General features: G+C 40.6%; 1 protein-coding gene across 9 annotated transcripts in view; it reads left to right on the forward strand.

Annotated features, from left to right (window-relative positions):
* The first annotated feature begins 3238 nt into the window (after positions 1 to 3238).
* chd6 (chromodomain helicase DNA binding protein 6) overlaps positions 3239 to 18701 on the forward strand; it is a 132782-nt gene continuing 117319 nt past the window's right edge. For 4 of the 9 annotated variants that reach the window (XM_014131634.2, XM_014131641.2, XM_014131635.2 and 1 more), the window contains exons 1-2: positions 5517 to 5735; positions 6799 to 6848. In XM_014131634.2, coding sequence (XP_013987109.1) covers positions 5666 to 5735; positions 6799 to 6848 — 120 coding nt within the window. In that variant the 5' untranslated portion in view covers positions 5517 to 5665. Of the gene's footprint in view, positions 3282 to 3376; positions 3417 to 4834; positions 5003 to 5348; positions 5458 to 5515; positions 5736 to 6798; positions 6849 to 18701 lie in introns of those variants that run through there. The other 5 variants (XM_014131638.2, XM_014131637.2, XM_045691373.1 and 2 more) reach the window with 4 other exon arrangements.

Here is an 18701-nt window from a genome sequence, read left to right on the forward strand (position 1 = left end):
AGAATAATAGTAGAGAGAATGATTTATTTCAGCTTTTATTTCTTTCATCACGTTCCCAGTGGGTCAGAAGTTTACATACACTCAATTAGTATTTGGTAGCATTGCCTTTAAATTGTGCCAACTTGGGTCAAACGTTTTGGGTAGCCTTCCACAAGCTTCCCACAATAAGTTGGGTGAATTTTGGCCCATTCCTCCTGACAGAGCTGGTGTAACTGAGTCAGGTTTGTAGTAGTCCTTGCTCGCACAAGCTTTTTCAGTTCTGCCCACAAATATACTGTAGGATTGAGGTCAGGGATTTGTGATGGCCACTCCAATACCTTGACTTTGTTGTCCTTAAGCCATTTTGCCACAACTTTGGAAGTAAGCTTGGGGTCATTGTCCATTTGGAAGACCCAGTTGTGACCAAAGTTTAACTTCCTGACTGATGTCTTGAGATGTTGCTTCAATATATCCACATCATTTTCCTCCCTCATGATGCCATCTATTTTGTGAAGTGCACCATTCCCTCCTGCATCAAAGCACCCGCACAACACGATGCTGCCACCCCTGTGCTTCACGGTTGGGATGGTGTTCTTCGGCTTGCAAGCCTCCCCCTTTTTCCTCCAAACATAACGATTGTCATTATGGCCACAAACAGTTTCATTTTTGTTTCATCAGACAAGAGGACATTTCTCCAAAAAGTAGGATCTTTGTCCCCATGTGCAGTTGCAAACCTTAGTCTGGCTTTTTTATGGCGGTTTGGAGCAGTGGCTTCTTCCTTGCTGAGCAGCCTTTCAGGTTATGTCGATATAGGACTCGTTTTACTGTGGGTATAGATGCTTTTGTACCTGTTTCCTCCAGCATCTTCACAAGGTAATTTGCTGTTATTCTAGGATTGATTTGCATTTTTCGCACCAAAGTACGTTCATCTCCAGGAGACAGAACGCGTCTCCTTCCTGAGCGGTATGACGGCTGTGTGGTCCCATGGTGTTTATATTTGCATACTATTGTTTGTTCAGATGAGTGTGGTACCTTCAGGCATTTGGAAACTGCTCCCAAGGATGAACCAGACTTGTGGAGGTCTACAATATATTTTCTGAGATCTTGGCTTGCATTTCTTTTGATTTTCCCATGATGTCAAGTAAAAAGGCACTGAGTTTGAAGGTAGGCCTTAAAACACATTCACAGGTACACCTCCAATTGACTCAAATGATGTCAATTAGCCTATCAGAAGCTTCTAAAGCCATGACATAATTTACTGGAATTTTCCAAGCTGTTTAAAGGCACAGTCAACTTCGTGTATATAAACTTCTGACCCACTGGAATTGTGATACAGTGAATTATTGTCATGGTTGTCGTCGGTGAAAGAGGACCAAAACGCAGCAGGTAAGTGCAGGCTCATCTTGACGTTTATTTATTTTCAAAAATGAATACCAAAATAACAAACTCTAGAACGAACAACAACAACAACAACAACAACAACAAGTCTGGCAAAGCATAAGGCTCAGCACAGAACAATCACCCACAAAATACAAGACAAACACACCCAACTAATATAGGACTTCCAATCAAAGGCAACACCAAACAGCTGCCTTCAATTGGAAGTCCAACCCCAATTAACTCAACATAGAACCAGACACACTAGACTAAACATAGAAATACCTAAACATAAACCAAAACCCGGAAATACTAAATCAAACACCCTTTTAACAAACACACCACCCCGAACCACATAAAACGAATACCCTCTGCCACGTCCTGACCAAACTACAATACTAATTAACCCTTATACTGGCCAGGACGTGACAATTATAAGTGAAATAATCTGTCTGTAAACAATTGTTGGAAAAATTACTTGTGTCATGCACATAGTAGATGTCCTAACCGACTTGCCAAAACTATTTGTTAAAAACTGAGTTTAAATGTATTTGGCTAAGCTGTATGTAAACTTCTGACTTCAACTGTATATATACAGTATATATATAAAATTAGAATTTATAAATCCAAAAATGGATGGAGCAACTACAGATTGCCTCTTTAAGTCTATCAAAATGGTGTGAGTTTGAGCATGTGTCCATTAGGCCTATGGATTTTTTTTTCTCAGCATGAATTAGATTGAGCAATAAAAGCCCCACTTTTATTCCATAGGCTGTGATCCGCACTATGCAGCTGTTGCAGGAGCTCATTTTTCACTGGCTGTCCATTGGTTTAAAAACACTGATTGATAGGCAACTTAAACTTCTTGAATTCAACCATTATTGGGTTCAAATACACATTTAGATGTGTGAACAGCCATCCAAAACAACCGCAATCCGTAAGGCCCAAATAGCTAAATGAGAGTGCAGCAGTGTGAGTCACATCAATGCGGTAAGTAGATATCAATAATAAGTGATATCCGTATCGCCGTAGACTACACCACTGCTGTCATCCTTACCTCCAAGCGTTTATTCAAGTTGGATAATCTTTGGATGGCGACAGCAGCAGCAAGACATAGCTTGGACTGTAGCCTACAAAAAACGATTCTTGCTCTTTTCCTGCAATCCATCAAACACATTTGGTGTGTCATCATAGTGGTCTCTGACTTGTGGTCAGACTCGCTCAGGTGGAACTAACTTAAATTTGCGCCTTTTTTCAATGCTGATTTGATTGTCATTGAGAAAACAGAGAAGTGTCAAAAAAAACAAAAAATTCGCAAACATCCTTTATGAATTTAAAAGTAATCCTGAAGTAATCATCTAGTTTTTCAAAAGTATCTGTAATCTTATTACAATATTTTTGCTGGTAGTGTAACGGATTAGTTACTGTTTTTTTCTAATGCCTACATGTAACGAATTACATGTAATTCGTTACTCCCCAACCATGTATATAAATGGTGGCAACATTATTTGTGAAGTATTTATGTAGTGCTTATGAATACTTTATGAATACCCTATCTATCAAGCTTGTTTTTGCCTTAACTAACCAGGTAAGTCATCGAGAACACATTTTATTTTATAATAAAACCTGACCAAGAAGAAGCACTGTTTGATTAAAGTGTGACCAAAGTTAGTGACATGATGAATGGTGGTAACAATGTTACAATAACAACGCTTATTGTGACATGTTGAAAAGTGGTAACAATGTTAAAGTTTATTGTGACATGATGAACAGTGGCAACAACAATAACCATGCTTATTGTGAGATCATGAAAAGTGGTAGAGATGTTAAAACAACTGTTATTGTTACATTATGAAAAGTTATAGCAAAGTTACAATACAAAAGCGGTAACAATGTTACAATAACAATGCTCATAGTGTCATTCTGTAAGCATTGTTTAAGATTTAATATTTAAGATTGTATTAAGCAATTTTGTATAACTCCAGAATCCTTTGATGGAAATGAAGTCATTTATTTTCAGAAGAGAGATCTCATTAGGAAAAGGTCTTCTGTGTGGGGAGGTTGGTAGCACTTTATTTTACAGGCATACTGTTTCCACTTAGTTTATCTAGTTAGTAGGTGGTTATGCATTAACAATGGGTACTTTCTGATAGGCCTAGAATTCAGCACAATTGTTAACCTGTTACCAATGGTGCATGTGGTGCTTGATTGATTGAATCCCAGAGGAAGTTAGTCATGTGCTACAGTACCAGGATTTGGGATCATGGATGCCAAGGGGAACCGGGCTTCCCCAAAAAACGGACAAAGAAAAAAAAAAACATAAAATAATATATCTTTAGTCTCTATGTTTCATAATTTTCCTTTATGATGGCAAGGGAAGTCAGCGAGCATCTGGCCTTCCTTGACAAAAAAAGTATAAAAAATGTGCCAATCAGCATTGAGCTAAATTTAGCGACCTCAACTGTGAATGGTCCTGGCGCATCAAAAAAACGTGTCAAGGGAAGCCAGCTTGGCTTTGACGTCACTGCTATCAAATCCCATTGCCTGAGAGGATGGAAGTTAAATATGTAGCTAGATGTAGAAGGCTAATGTTAACTAGCTAACGTTGCCCATGAATGGAAGTTAGGCTAACGAGCAAGCATTTTATCCAGCTAGCTTAGGACAACAAAAAATAAAAGTGTACTGTATGACAGAGTGATAGACCGTTTTGTCAACATGAAAGAGAGGAGGATGGCATTGGCTTTTCTCTACAAGTAGGGTGAGTCAACATGTTTTTTTTTTTCTACTTGCACACACACACAGAAATAGGAACCATGGACAGCCACATCATATTTAGCTTATGTTGATTGGACTATATTGAAAAGTTAAAATGATGGCGGGGCTTGCTACTGGATACCAGTAGAATGAGGATGAAAGCTGGAATAGGACTACAGACTTCAATTTACTATCCCACCTGATGTCAAGAGGGGCATGAGCTATAAATAATCTTACCTCACCTGACTCACCTGGTTTATTCACTGTATTCAACTGGTTTATTCACCTGACTCTATAGCATAGCCAAGAGAAAGTCAGACAATAATCGAGGTGAACTGTCCAAGCCACTGAATATCTCCCTTGTACAGTAAACCCTAGCCTACAGCAAGGGGAGGCTAGGAAACTAGACAGTGACCTACCTGAGCATTAGCCAGGTAAACCAGGACACCTCACCATACATATGTCCCTATACAAACATGTTTCAAAACAGTGTTATGACTGAATGATACGTGTAGGTTTAACTCACAACAATCTACAACCACCCCATATGGGGAATCACAAAATGTGTCACTAACTCTGAAGACTTCACAGCAGTTGCCCGACAAAATACATTTTGCTGATTAAATACTGAAGAATGCCAACGCGTGAAAATCCAGGAAATTTCACATCCGGGAAATTAAACATGAGCAAAGACGTGGAATGTTACATTTTTTTTCCTTCAACGAAAGCACCATGATTGGTGAATGCAAGGAAGAAGAAATATAAATCCACCGGAGAGCCGTACAGCAATGAAACCATTAGATTGAGACCACGAAAAAAAACGTGTTAAACGAAGGAGCGAAAACCGAATGACTTTCATGGCCGAAAAAGGAGGTTTTCGTGCGGTTTTATGGTAAGCGAATTACTACTATACAACCAATCACATAAAGGGTGCACATCAACGCAAATAACTAAAAGTGCACAATGGTGCTTGCAAAATGGGTTAGTGCTATATGGGATCATTGGGACGTCCCTATCGTAAACCCTAACCTCACTCCCTACCCTTACCTTAAACATAACCCTACACATTTACAATATCAATTTATATGGTGGTATGGACGTCCCAGTGATCCCGAATAGCAAAGATATGCAATATGTAGCTCTCAGACAAACGTAGAACGGCACTCCTTGTTTGACAGCTGGAGAACCAATGGAAATATCCATCGACCCAGCTGCGCTATGGTGCAGCCAATGAAAAATAGAATGTTACGGGTCCAATTAAGGTTAGGCTGTTGTAGCAGGCGGCCAGTGCTAAACTTCACCAAATAATAGCTGTTTGTATTTTGGCTGCAGCAGTAGCCATTTTAGGTAAGTAGGTTTTTTAACTTTTTTTTTTACTCTGTGTTGTATTGCTGGGTCTTGTGTTGTGGTATGGTTGGGGAGTCTCGAACTCGTGCATCCCTCATGAATGAACTCCTCTGCTCTTGTGCTTTAAGAGGATTAAGAAATTGTACGGAGTTTTTTTCCGCCGTCTCCCACCCCCCCTCAAATTTTGTATGCATTTTTCTAAACTGTCATGGCGTTTTGTGTCCTTGGAAATAAATGCGGGGGTAAAACCCAGTGTTCGGCAGCTGATGGCCTGACTGGTGAGTGTTTCCCGGGTAGGTGAGGTCTTATTGAGGGGTAGCGGCGGTGTCCCTGCGAGGAGTTTAAGGGGGTGTTAACACGTGTAAGGACTGGAATATATAACATCATTGCAGTGACATTAGAGTTAGCAGACTGGCTAGCTCGATAGATCGCTAATATAAATAGGACACGGTTCCCGCCGATGTAGTGTTTTTTTGGCGGAGATGTTTTGATGATTAACGCGGTCTTAATCATATAAGAACGATCAATTTGCCAGCCAACTTGTAGCAATTCAGTTCTATAGGCTACTACTTAATGATAGCCAGCACAAGTCCTTACCATTAAAGGCACGTTCCCAATGGTAGGTAAATTATTCCTATGGAATTTTATTGTAGCCGATCTACACCAGGTGCGCCTCTGTGCAACAGAAAACAAAGACCCAGGTTGCACAGGTAAAATAGCCCCCTGCACCACTTAAGGTTCCTTTTGTAAACTTCTAAACAAAAATGCTATCCCCAAATAAGAGCTCGCTATGAGCGAGTACGTTTTTGTCTGATTTTAGTTTAGGGCAAACTTCATTTAGAAAGCAATAGTGCATTTGTTGGTTGTTTTAATCCCGTAGTTTGTTTCCTAGTTTGGCTCACTACTTTCTTTCAGTGTTGTGCTGTAATTTACAAGTGTCTAACTTTTAGTTGCACATTTTATTTCACATATAGCCTAGACTAGTTGATACATGAGTCAGACTTGCAGTAATTACATTGTAATTATTCATGGTGCCCAATCATGGAGGCCTAGATTTAATGTCTCACAAAAAAGGCCTGGTGTAGTGTAACAAAAATCTATCGATGGAGAAATGTGACAAACCAATGATCACCAGTTTATTGTATTTTGCAATCAGCTGTGTTTAATTTCCATTTTAAGATTACTAATATAAATGATCTTTGATGCAGAATAACTTTCTACAGGACTAGTCAACTAGAAATAACCCCCCCCACCCCCCTTGCAAATAATTTGACCAGGTCCTATTAAGGTTAGTGTGTTTTGTTTTTCACTTTAATAAAGAAATATATTTCTGTGTCATAGATGCAGCGACGGTGAAGAGAAACATGAAGATACAAAATAAGGACAAACAGGTTTGTATCTTTTTGACCTGCATTGTTTTCTTGTGTCTTTACATGCATATTAAGTTGTAAACAAATGTCTTCAGCAACCTTGAAATATAAAAATCAAGAATAGCACTGCCACTCAGCTCAATTCTGCCTTGAGTTGCCAAAGTGTGTGGGTCGATATTTATGATCCTAAGTTCCTTCACAGATGGAATTGAAGGATGAGTCAGACCTATGTGTCTGACGCATCACACATGTTACCATACAATAAGAGTATAGTCTCTTGGTCTCTGCTCATTTCTCACTGAGTTGTCCATGTTCGATGTTGAACCCAGGCCACACACAGAACTCTGTTCATTAGCCTTAGGGTCCTCAGGGCCTGAGGTGCTGGTTCGTGAGGGCCTTGTTAATGGCAGGATTTCATTCTAAACCATGGTGATATTTGAAGACACATTCTGTAATGATAGATGCAATTTGTTTTAAAGCCACAGTTTGCAATATTTCCTACAGTTCAATGGTAATTTCGTAGATGATATACACATTGTTCCTTGAACGATAGTCCCATTCCTTATCAAACAAAGTGAAGGATCAGTCTTTAATCAAGTGTGTTATATGACTATGACAGCTCCAAATCCCTCCATTCTCCAACAGAATCAATGTGCAGTGTTTCCCCTTTGTTCATGTAAATTGTTTAAACAATTTAAATTGTTGCCGCCACCCCAGAAAATATATATTTATTTATTTCAGAATGGCAAAACATATTTTCAATGTAAACTTAAACAACTAAAACCAGATATAGATATTGGAGTGCTATATTTATCTTTGAGAACTAACAACCACCAAAATAAAAACTAGACAGACCTGGAGAATCTAACATTCCAAAAGTGTCATGTCATGGCCCATTGATTTTGTTATAATGTTTGAGTCACTTAGATAGATAGCATAAGAACACTGCATAAGCCATGGCAAAATGTGTACAATTGTAGGAAATTAGCTTTTAAACTGTAAATCTTTCTCTCTGCCCCATGGCAAAATGTGTAGAATAGCAGGAAAGTAGATTTAAAACAGCAAAATGTTGTCTCTGCGGCCAGAGTAGGGCCTCTAAAATGTTTGGTCGGAGACCGTGCCATTGGCATGCCGGCAATTTTTTTTCCTGAGCAGATGATCACACCAACAAGTTGAAATGGGTTTGTGGCTGCTGGAAATCCCATGATACTGCTTATTTACAGAGTTGTTTATTCAAAAGAATATTAATTAAAATCATGAATTTACCTCAGTGGCTGAATAAATATTGTACAATGAGATAAATAGGAAAGTGGCCAAACCTTAACAATTTAGCTTATTGAATTAAAATTAGTAACTGACAACATTACACAACAATGCAATGCCTCTTGCATTTTATTCCTCAATCTCACATCAAGTTACTGTAACTCCTGGATTATTATATGTGACCGACCGCCTTGATTCGGTCTTATGTAGCAAAATTTGAAATTGTGTTTTTTTTTTTACATTGGATAAAAGCAGAGACACAGAGCAACAAAATTGTATATCATTCACTGCATTTGAGGAACAATGGGAAAGTAATTCTGCTTTGAAACTTGATGAACTTGTAACTTCATTTTTGAGAAAATGGCCTTTGAATGTTTTAGTACCTACTGGAGAGCTATTCTTTATCTACACCCATTCAGCATCATTCACATCCTCTTAAGTGTGGCCTTCAAGGCAGAGTTGCCAATAATAGCTCAGATTGGCCAATAAAAAGAAAAGATTAAGATGGGAAAAAGAACACAGACACTGGACAGAGGAACTCTACCTAGAAGAAAGGTGTTCCCGGAGTCGACCTCTTCCCTATTGACATTGAGACCGGTGTTTTGCGGGTACTATTTAATGAAGCTGCCAGTTGAGGACTTGTGAGGCGTCTGTTTCTCAAACTTGACACTCTAATGTACTTGTCCTTTTGCTCAGTTGTGCACCGGGGCCTCCCGCTCCTCTTTCGATTCTAGTTAGGGTCAGTTTGCGCTGTTCTGTGAAGGGAGTGGTACACGGCCTTGTACGAGATCTTCAGTTTCTTGGCAATTTCTCGCATGGAATAGCCTTCATTTCTCAGAACAAGAATAGACTGACGACTTTCAGAAGAAAGTGCTTTATTTCTGGCCATTTTGAGCCTGTAATCGAACCCAAAAATGCTGATGTTCCAGATACTCAACTAGTCTAAAGAAGGCCAGTTTTAATGCTTCTTTAATCAGCACAACAGTTTTCAGCTTTGCAAACAGAATTGCCATTGGAAAACAGGAGTGATGGTTGCTGATAATGGGGCTCTGTATGCCTATGTCGATATTCCATAAAAAATCTGCCGTTTCCAGCTACAGTCATTTACAACATTAACAATGTCTACACTGTATTTCTGATCAATTTGATGTTATTTTAATGTGCTTTTCTTTCAAAAACAAGTACATTTCTAAGTGACCCCAAACTTTTGAACGGTTGTGTATATCATGGATGGATGCCTCTCACTGTCTCGGATGCCATGGTTGCCCTTAGTTTGAAGATGTATTCTGGAGACAGGTGTTTTCTCCTTAGCTATCATACTCAAATTCTACTGATTTCAAAACTCAGTCCTTCAGAAAGTGGAGAGCAACACTTATGTAGTTCTAAAAAAATTAAAAAAAGCTGCGTTAGGCAGGATTACCTACACATACTGACCAGCTCAAATAGACAGAAGCGTGCTATATGGCAGACCAATCCAAACACATCTCTCGGCATGTCCAGCCCACTCATTATCTCAGCCAATCATGGCTAGCGGAAAGGTTTCTGTCTTTCTGTGGCTAAACCAACTAGGATCGTATTTAAAAAAAAATGTATATATTGGTAGTTCAGATGGCATACAAGTCTGTAATTAAGGCACATGAAAGTTCACATGTTCCAGAAAGCATTTCTACCCCCAAAAAACGCAAAAAAATAAATTTTACGTTCAAATGGGTCTCCTGTGACGTAGTGACCCGCGGCATACGCCTAGTTTCCTGAAATTAGGATATAAAACTTGGTGAAACGAGAATGGAAATGTTAGTTAGGTTGACAGAAGTGGCACATACCTGATTCTGACAAGTCCATGCTTGTCCACCATCATGCTACCTCAATGGACTAGACTCGTCTCGAGACTTGACCATAGAGTTTCTAAAAGGACATCCTAGATTCGAGCCAATGTCCTAAGTAGTTGAACATGTTATTACTCTAATTTTGTGAAAGTGACGAACTGACACGTTTTCATTTTCGTCAAAAACAACTATATATCCAAGGAGTGCCTTTGATTTGACGGCCTGCACAAGACGAATGTTAGACCCGATGATGTGTTCCTACCCATGAGTTCAGCTAGCCAAAGTCACCATGACATCGCCTACAAGCTTGATCTAAGATTTCTATTGGAGAAGCAGTTTCTGCCCCTCTTCTTACTCTACTGTCTTTGACTAGATATCCCATTCAGAAGAATGTCTTAGAAGGACAAGGACATTCTTCACACCCCTGCTATGCCAGATGGTTAGTTAGGTGATTTGGTTAAATTCCTTTCAATTCATGTTTCATTGGGTTTTCAGCTGTAAACAGAGCGAGAACGGGGAATGGAGGTCATGATTAGGGCTCGGACAGAAAATGTTGCACTTTGTATGGACTAATCTACTGTAGCCCATGGTGATGAGTAGGGACGGGGGACGCTAGATCAGGCTGAAAGATGGGCTTGCTTCTTCATGGAGCACTGTCGCTTGGTTTTGGCCTGTGGGACTGTGATGCGGGCAGATGCCCATTTAGAATTGGAACTATATACTTGGCCTGTTCTGCCTGTACACATGCACCATGATGAATGCTTTAATGCCGAAACACATTGGTTTAATAAAGGAGCACTTTTATATTGAACTGCTATTTTCCTCAGTAGCTGAATAAATGTTGTACAATGAGAATAACAAGAACGAGGCCAACCCTAAGCGATTTTGCTTTTAGAATTGTAATTCATAAGTGGCAACATTACACAACACACTGGCATGGATTAATTAAAGTACATTACACAATTTTATTTTCTTTATTTCACCTTTATTTAACCAGGTAGGCCAGTTGAGAACAAGTTCTCAATTACAACTGCTACCTGGCCAAGATAAAGCAAAGCAGTGTGACAAAAACAACAGAGTTACACATTCAAACGTACAGTCAATAACACAATAGAAAAAAACGATATACAGTGTGCAAATGTAGTAGGATTAGGGAGGTAAGGCAATAAATAGGCCATTGTGACGAAATAATTACAATTTAGCATTAACACTGGAGAGATGGATGTGCAGATGATGTGCAAGTAGAGATACCGGGGTGCAAAAGAGCAAAAAAAAACTATATGGGGATGAGGTAGTTGGGTGGGCTATTTACTGATGGGCTGTGTACAGGTGCAGTGCTCGGTAAGCTGCTCTGACAGCTGATGCTTATAGTTAGTGAGGGAGATATGACTCCAGCTTCAGTGACTTTTGCAATTCGTTCCAGTCATTGGCAGCAGAGAACTGGAAGGAAAGGCGGCCAAAGGAGGTGTTGGCTTTGGGGATGACCAGTGAAATATACCTGCTGGAGCGTGTGCTACAGGTGGGTGTTGCTATGGTTACCAGTGAGCTGAGATAAGGCGGGGCTTTACCTAGCAAAGACTTATAGATGACCTGGAGCCAGTGGGTTTGGCGACGGATATGTAGTGAGGGTCAGCCAACGAGAGCATACAGGTCGCAGTGGTGGGTAGTGTATATGGGGCTTTAGTGACAAAATGAGAGTGACATCATTGATATATATACAGAGAAAAGAGTCGGTCCGAGAATTGAACCCTGTGGGACCCATAGAGACTGCCAGAGGTCCAGACAACAGACCCTCAGATTTGACACACTGAACTGTCTGAGAAGTGGTTGGTGAACCAGGCGAGGCAGAACCAACCAAGGCTATTGAGTCTGCCGCTAAGAATGCGGTGATTGACAGAGTCGAAAGCCTAGGCCAGGTCATTGAAGACGGCTGCACAGTACTGTCTTTTATCGATGGCGGTTATGATATCGTTTAGGACCTTGAGCGTGGCTGAGGTGCACCCATGACCAGCTCTGAAACCAGATTGCATAAAGGAGAAGGTACGGTGGGATTTGAAATGGTCGGTGATCTGTTTGTTAACTTGGCTTTCGAAGACTTTAGAAAGGCAAGGCAGGATGGATTTAGGTCTCTAACAGTTTGGGTCTAGAGTGTCTCCCCCTTTGAAGAGGGGGATGATCGCGGCAGCTTTCCAATCTTTAGGGATCTCAGAGATGCGAAAGAGAGGTTGAACAGGCTAGTAATAGGGGTTGCAACAATTTCGGCTGATAATATTGGAGAGGGGTCCAGATTGTCTATCCCAGTTGATTTGTAGGGGTCCAGATTTGGCAGCTCTTTCAGAACATCAGCTATCAGGATTTGGGTGAAGGAGAAGCGGGGGGGACTTGGGCAAGTTGCTGTGGGGGGTGCAGAGCTGTTGGCCGGGGTAGGGGTAGCCAGGTGGAAAGCATGGCCGGCCGTAGAAAAATGCTTTTTGAAATTCTCAATTATCGTAGATTTAGTCTAATACATTTTTGCACTATTGGTTAGAGCCTGTAAGTAAGCATTTCATTGTAAGGTCTACACCTGTTGTATTCGGCGCACGTGACAAATTAACTTTGATTTGATTTATTTAGTTTCTTAGCCTCAGTGCAGTGGGCAGCTGGAAGGAGGTGCTCTTATTCTCCATGGACTTTACAGTGGCCCAAAACTTTTTGGAATTAGTGCTACGGGATGCAAATTTCTGTTTGAAAAAGCTAGTCTTTGCTTTCCTAACTGACTGTGTATATTGGTTCCTGACTTTTCTGAAAAGTTGCATATCACGGGGGCTATTCAATGCTAATGCAGTACGCCACAGGATGTTTTTGTGCTGGTCAAGGGCAGTCAAGTCGAGTGAACCAGGGGCTATATCTGTTCTTAGTTCTACATTTTTTGAATGGGGTATGCTTGTTTAAGATTGTGAGGAAAGCACTTTTAAAAAACAGACAGGCTTCATCTACTGACGGGATGAGGTCACTATCCTTCCAGGATACCTGGGCCATGTCAGTTAGAAAGGCCTGCTCGCTGAAGTATTTTAGGGAGCGTTTGACAGTGATGAGGGGTGGTCGTTTGACCGCAGACCCATTACGGGCGCAGGCAATGAGGCAGTGATTGCTGAGATCCTGGTTGATGACAGCAGAGGTGTATTTGCAGGGTAAGTTGGTCAGGATAATATCTATGAGGGTGCCCATGTTTACAGATTTAGGGTTGTACCTAGTGGGTTCCTTGATAATTTATGTGCGATTGAGGGCATCTAGCTTAGATTGTAGGACTGCCGGTGTGTTAAGCATATCCCAGTTTAGGTCACCAAACAGAACGAACTCTGAAGATGGGGGGGGGGGATCAATTCACATATGGTGTCCAAGGCACAGCTGGGAGCTGAGGGGGGTCTATAACAGGCGGCAACAGTGAGAGACTTATTTCTGGAGAGATTCATTTTTAAAATTAGAAGCTCGAACTGTTTGGGCATAGACCTGGAAAGTATGACAGAACTTTGCAGGCTATCTCTGGAGTAGATTGCAACTCCTCCCCATTTGGCAGTTCTATCCTGATGGAAAATGTTGTAGTTTGGTATGGAAATCTCAGAATTTTTGGTGGCCTTCCTAAGCCAGGATTCAGCCACGGCAAGGACATCAGGGTTGGCGGAGTGTGCTAAAGCAGTGAGTAAAACAAACTTAGGGAGGAGGCTTCTGATGTTAACATGCATGAAATCAAGGCTTTTTCGGTTACAGAAGACAACAATTGAGAGTTTCCGGGGACATGCAGGGTCTGGGTTAACCTCCACATCACCCGAGGAACAGAGGAGGAGTAGGATGAGGGTATGGCTAAATGATCTCAAAACTGGTCGTGTGCGTTGTACAGAGAATAAAAGGAGCAGATTTCTGGGCGTGGTAGAAAAGATTCAGGGCATAATGTACAGACGGGTATGGTGTGGTGCGGGCACAGTGGAGGTTAACCCAGGCACTGGGTGATGATAAGAGAGGTTGCATCTCTGGACGCGCTAGTTATGCTGTGTGAGGTCACCTCGTGTGGGAGGTGCGATAAAGGAGGTATCTGAGGCATGTTGAGTGGGACTAGGGGCTCCGCAGTAAACAACATTTAAAAAAACATCCTAAACAACAGTATACAAGCCATATTGACATTTGAGAGAGGCATAAAGCAATCACAGGTGTTGATTGGGAGAGCTAGTTAAGACAACAACGGGTAAGACAACAACAGCTAATCAGCTAAGACAGCAACAACAGGTAAAATGGCGATGAATGGGCAGGGAGGGTCGGTTAACTACACGCAGGGCCTGAGTTCGAGGCTGTGGCCGACAGATAAACCCCAAAAAATAAACAAAATGGAATACCGTGGTTAATGAACAGTCCAGCAGGCATCAGCTATGTAGCCAAGTGATCATAGGGTCCAGTGAACAGCAATAGATGGAACAGTTAAGCCGCGGGGTAGTCGTTACTACGCTAGCACGCGGGAGACACATCGTTTAAAGTTAGCAGGCGGGGGTTAGTAGAAGCGTCTGCTCCGACGTCCGGCAAAGGCCGGTTGACGGCACAGCGGATGGAGTTCTGTCGGCAGACCAGTCGTGGTGGTACGGCAGGGCGCTCTGTCGACAAAGGGTCCAGGCCAGATGGCGAAAGAGGTATTGTAGTTGCAGTAATTTCGTTTGCTAGCCGGGAGATGTGCCTGGCTTGTGGCTAACTGGTGCTAGCTTCGGGGCAGGAGCATTAGCCACTATAGCGATGATTCGATGCAGAGCTTATGCAAGGATCCGGTGGAGTAGTGGATTCTAGCCATGTTGGTGTAGAGTCCGGTAGGCATCAGCTGTGTAGCCGAGTGATCAGTGAGTAGGCTGTGAGGTGGGCCTGGCGCAGAGCTAGCTTCGGGGCTGGGTCACTTGGTGGCAGCTAGCTAGCTGTGATGATCAGGAGTAATGGTCCAGGGCTTACGGCAGGAATCCGGTGTTGTAGTGGAGAAAATGGTCTGATACTGGCAGGCTGGCAAGTATTATCCAGGCTAAAAAACGTCTGCTGTGTGTGTGGAAGGTAAAGGCCGCTGGCAGTGGCTGACAATGACTAAATACAGTGAGGGGAAAAAAGTACTTGATCCCTTGCTGATTTTGTACGTTTGCCCACTGACATAGAAATGATCAGTCTACAATTTTAATGGTAGGTTTATTTGAACAGTGAGAGACAGAATAACAACAAAAAAATCCAGAAAAACGCATGTCAAAAATGTTATAAAATGATTTGCATTTTAATGAGGGAAATAAGTATTTGACTAATTCGCTAGTAGCTGGTTAGCTTCTGATGGCTAGCTCCTGATGGAGGTTCTGGCTATAAGGTCTAAAACAATAGCGGATCCGTATCACATTGGGTGAGGCGGGTTACCGGAAGGTATATTTAATTTAAATATGGAACAGAGATTGAAAATAAATTGAAATAAATACCAAAATTACATAAAGTACACGAGGGAACGACAAACCACGTCTGCACTGCTACGCCATCTTGGATATTACACATATTACACAAAGTGTAATAAAGGAGAACTAGGCCTGCTCAATGGAATAAATTCAAATACTCCTGATATTGTTCTTGAAAGATAATTGGAGGAACAAGGTTTATAAGTGCAGGAACAGAACAATTTTTTTAGATAACCTTACAGGTACCTTAAGACTAATTTGTGGAAAACATCATCTCATGTCGCTGCAAGCTCATCAAAAGTGCACCATCTTTACATTTTTGTACTTTTATTATCAACTATTCAGTCTGTGGACCATCTGTTTAGTAGTCCTTTATGTATGTTTCTCTAGTAACACAAAAGAGAAACTGAATATGATGTAGCCTATACCTCATCACTGCACTGATTGTGCTAGCTAGACGCTCCTGTGACCATGATGTCTGTTTATTTTACCCAATCTTCTGACATTGGCACTATGTGTGCAGTAAAAGGCAATAGACTGGTTGACAAAACACCCAAACGTCATATTGTGGGTTGTCGGTACAGGACCGGCGCTATGGGGATGGCAAAGCTGGGCATGCACTTAACCCTAAATCTTGAGCAAGGCACTTAACCCTAATTGCTCCAGGGGTGCTGTACAATTTAGAGGTCGACCGATTAATCGGAATGGCCAATTAATTAGGGCCGATTTCAAGTTTTCATAACAATCGGTAATCGGTATTTTTGGCCACCGATTTGCCGATTTTAATTTTTTTATTTATTTTTTGTATTTAAAAAAAAAAAAGTATTTTTGGAAATTATATATAATTTCAAAAAATTTTTTTTTTTTTTTAATACAAAAAATAAATAAAAAAAATTAAATCGGCAAATCGGTGGCCAAAAATATATATATATTTTTTTTAAACCTTTATTTAACTAGGCAAGTCAGTTAAAGAACACATTCTTATTTTCAATGACGGCCTAGGAACGGTGGGTTAACTGCCTTGTCCAGGGGCAGAACGACAGATTTTTACCTTGTCAGCTTGGGGATGCAACCTTATGTTAACTAGCCCAACGCTCTAACTACGTTGCCAAAGTAAGTTGCTAGCTAGCATTAAACTTATCTTATAAAAAACAATCAATCAATCATAAACACTGGTTAACTACACATGGTTGATGATATTACTAGTTTATATTACTGTCCTGCTTTGCATATAATCGATGTGGTGCGCATTCGCGAAAAAGGACTGTCTTTGCTCCGACGTGTACCTAACCATAAACATCAATGTCTTTCTTAAAATCAATACACAAGTATATATTTTTAAACCTGCATATTTAGTTAATATTGCCTGCTAACATGAATTTCTTTTAACTAGGGAAAATTTGTCACTTCTCTTGCAAACAGAGTCAGGGTATATGCAGCAGTTTGGGCCGCCTGGCTTGTTGCAAACTGTGAATACTATTTCTTCCTAACAAAGACAGCAGACTTCGCCAAACGGGGATGATTTAACAAAAGCGCATTTGCGAAAAAAAGCACAATCGTTGCACGACTGTACCTAACCATAAACATCAATGCCTTTCTTAAAATCAATACACAGAAGTATATATTTTTAAACCTGCATATTTAGCTAAAAGAAATCCAGGTTAGCAGGCAATATTAACCAGGTGAAATTGTGTCAGTTCTCTTGCGTTCGTTGCACGCAGAATCAGGGTATACAGAATCTGGCTCGTTGCGAACTAATTTGCCAGAATTTTACGGAACAATGAAATAACATTGTAGGTTGTGCGATGTAACAGGAATATTTAGACTTATGGATGCCACCCGTTAGATAAAATACGGAACGGTTTTGTATGTCACTGAAATAATAATGTTTTCGAGATGATAATTTCCGGATTTGACCATATTAATGACCTAAGGTTTATTATATTATAGTTAAGTCTATGATTTGATATTTGATAGAGCAGTCTGACTGAGCGGTGGTAGGCAGCAGCAGGCTCGTAATAGTCAAAGGTATAAGGTTTAGAGAGAAATAGTCGACGTGTCATAATTCCTGTAATAACTTGCGGCTGAACTTGAAAGGGGTTCCTTTGTTATTTTACCGTTCATGTCTTCCATAGAGAATGTCTTGATCTACTTCAAATAAGGTCTGTGTTTTGTGCTTAAACCGCCTCAGCATTTTGATACCCGTGTAAATCTCACTAGGTAACGTTTGTCAACATATTTTCATAAATCCACTCTACAAAATGTTTTGTCTTTGCTTATATTGATCAGAGTTATCCTATGGATATCTACACAGTTATAAAATTGGCAAGGTGGTGTAAGCCTAAACCAAACACAGACCTTATTTTAAGTTATTCTAAAAATATCCTATGGAATAAATGAAGGAACCGCTTTTCAGATTTTGCTAGAAGGTGTCATGGGAATTATGACTCGCACTTTGGTAGTCAATTCTTACCATGCCCATTATTAAAATAGGATTTCCTGCATATAGAAATTACAGTTTTTGTTTTCAGCATTCATCACAGGTAACTTAAACTCTATTTTTATTATTCAAACAGTTGAGAGTATTTGTCTCCTAAGCAGACTTCAGTATCGTTGTCACTTCAGAGTTTGTGTGTGTGTGTATATATCGGCCGATTAATCGGTATCGGCCTTTTTGGTCCTCCAATAATCGGTATCGGCGTTGAAAAATCATAATCGGTCGACCTCTAGTACAATTGCGACCCTGGCCATGACCCCACTCCCTGCTGGTGTGTCACGGGGAGTTTGGATATGCTAAAAACACATTTACATTATACTTGTGCGTAACAAGACAAATATAAGCACTCACACTAATAATAATAATTATTATTGTTAACCTTTTTCATACGTGAGTTCCAAGTATTTCTTAACGGTTGCCCCAGCGTGAGTTGTTTTATGCACGTGATGTCAGAATGCACTCACTGTTCCAAAACAGGACAGTTAATAACCTCTTAAAGCCCTTTAGGGATAGGGGGCAGTATTGACAATTTCGGAAAAAATATGTGCCCATATTAAACTGCCTCCTACTCAAACTCAGAAGCTAGGATATGCATATTATTAGTAGATTTGGATAGAAAACACTCTGAAGTTTCTAAAACTGTTTGAATGATGTCTGTGAGTATAACAACTCATATGGCAAGCAAAAACCTGAGAGAAATCCTACCAGGAAGTGGAAATCTGGATGCGTGGGCTCTCTTCAAGTCATTACCTATTGAACACACAGTGATGTAGTAATAATTGTGCACTTCCTAAGGCTTCCACTAGATGTCAACAGTCTTTAGAACGTTGTTAGAGGCGTCTACGATGAACAG

Source organism: Salmo salar, chromosome ssa12 (assembly GCF_905237065.1).
Source record: "Salmo salar chromosome ssa12, Ssal_v3.1, whole genome shotgun sequence".
Lineage (NCBI taxonomy): Eukaryota > Metazoa > Chordata > Actinopteri > Salmoniformes > Salmonidae > Salmo > Salmo salar.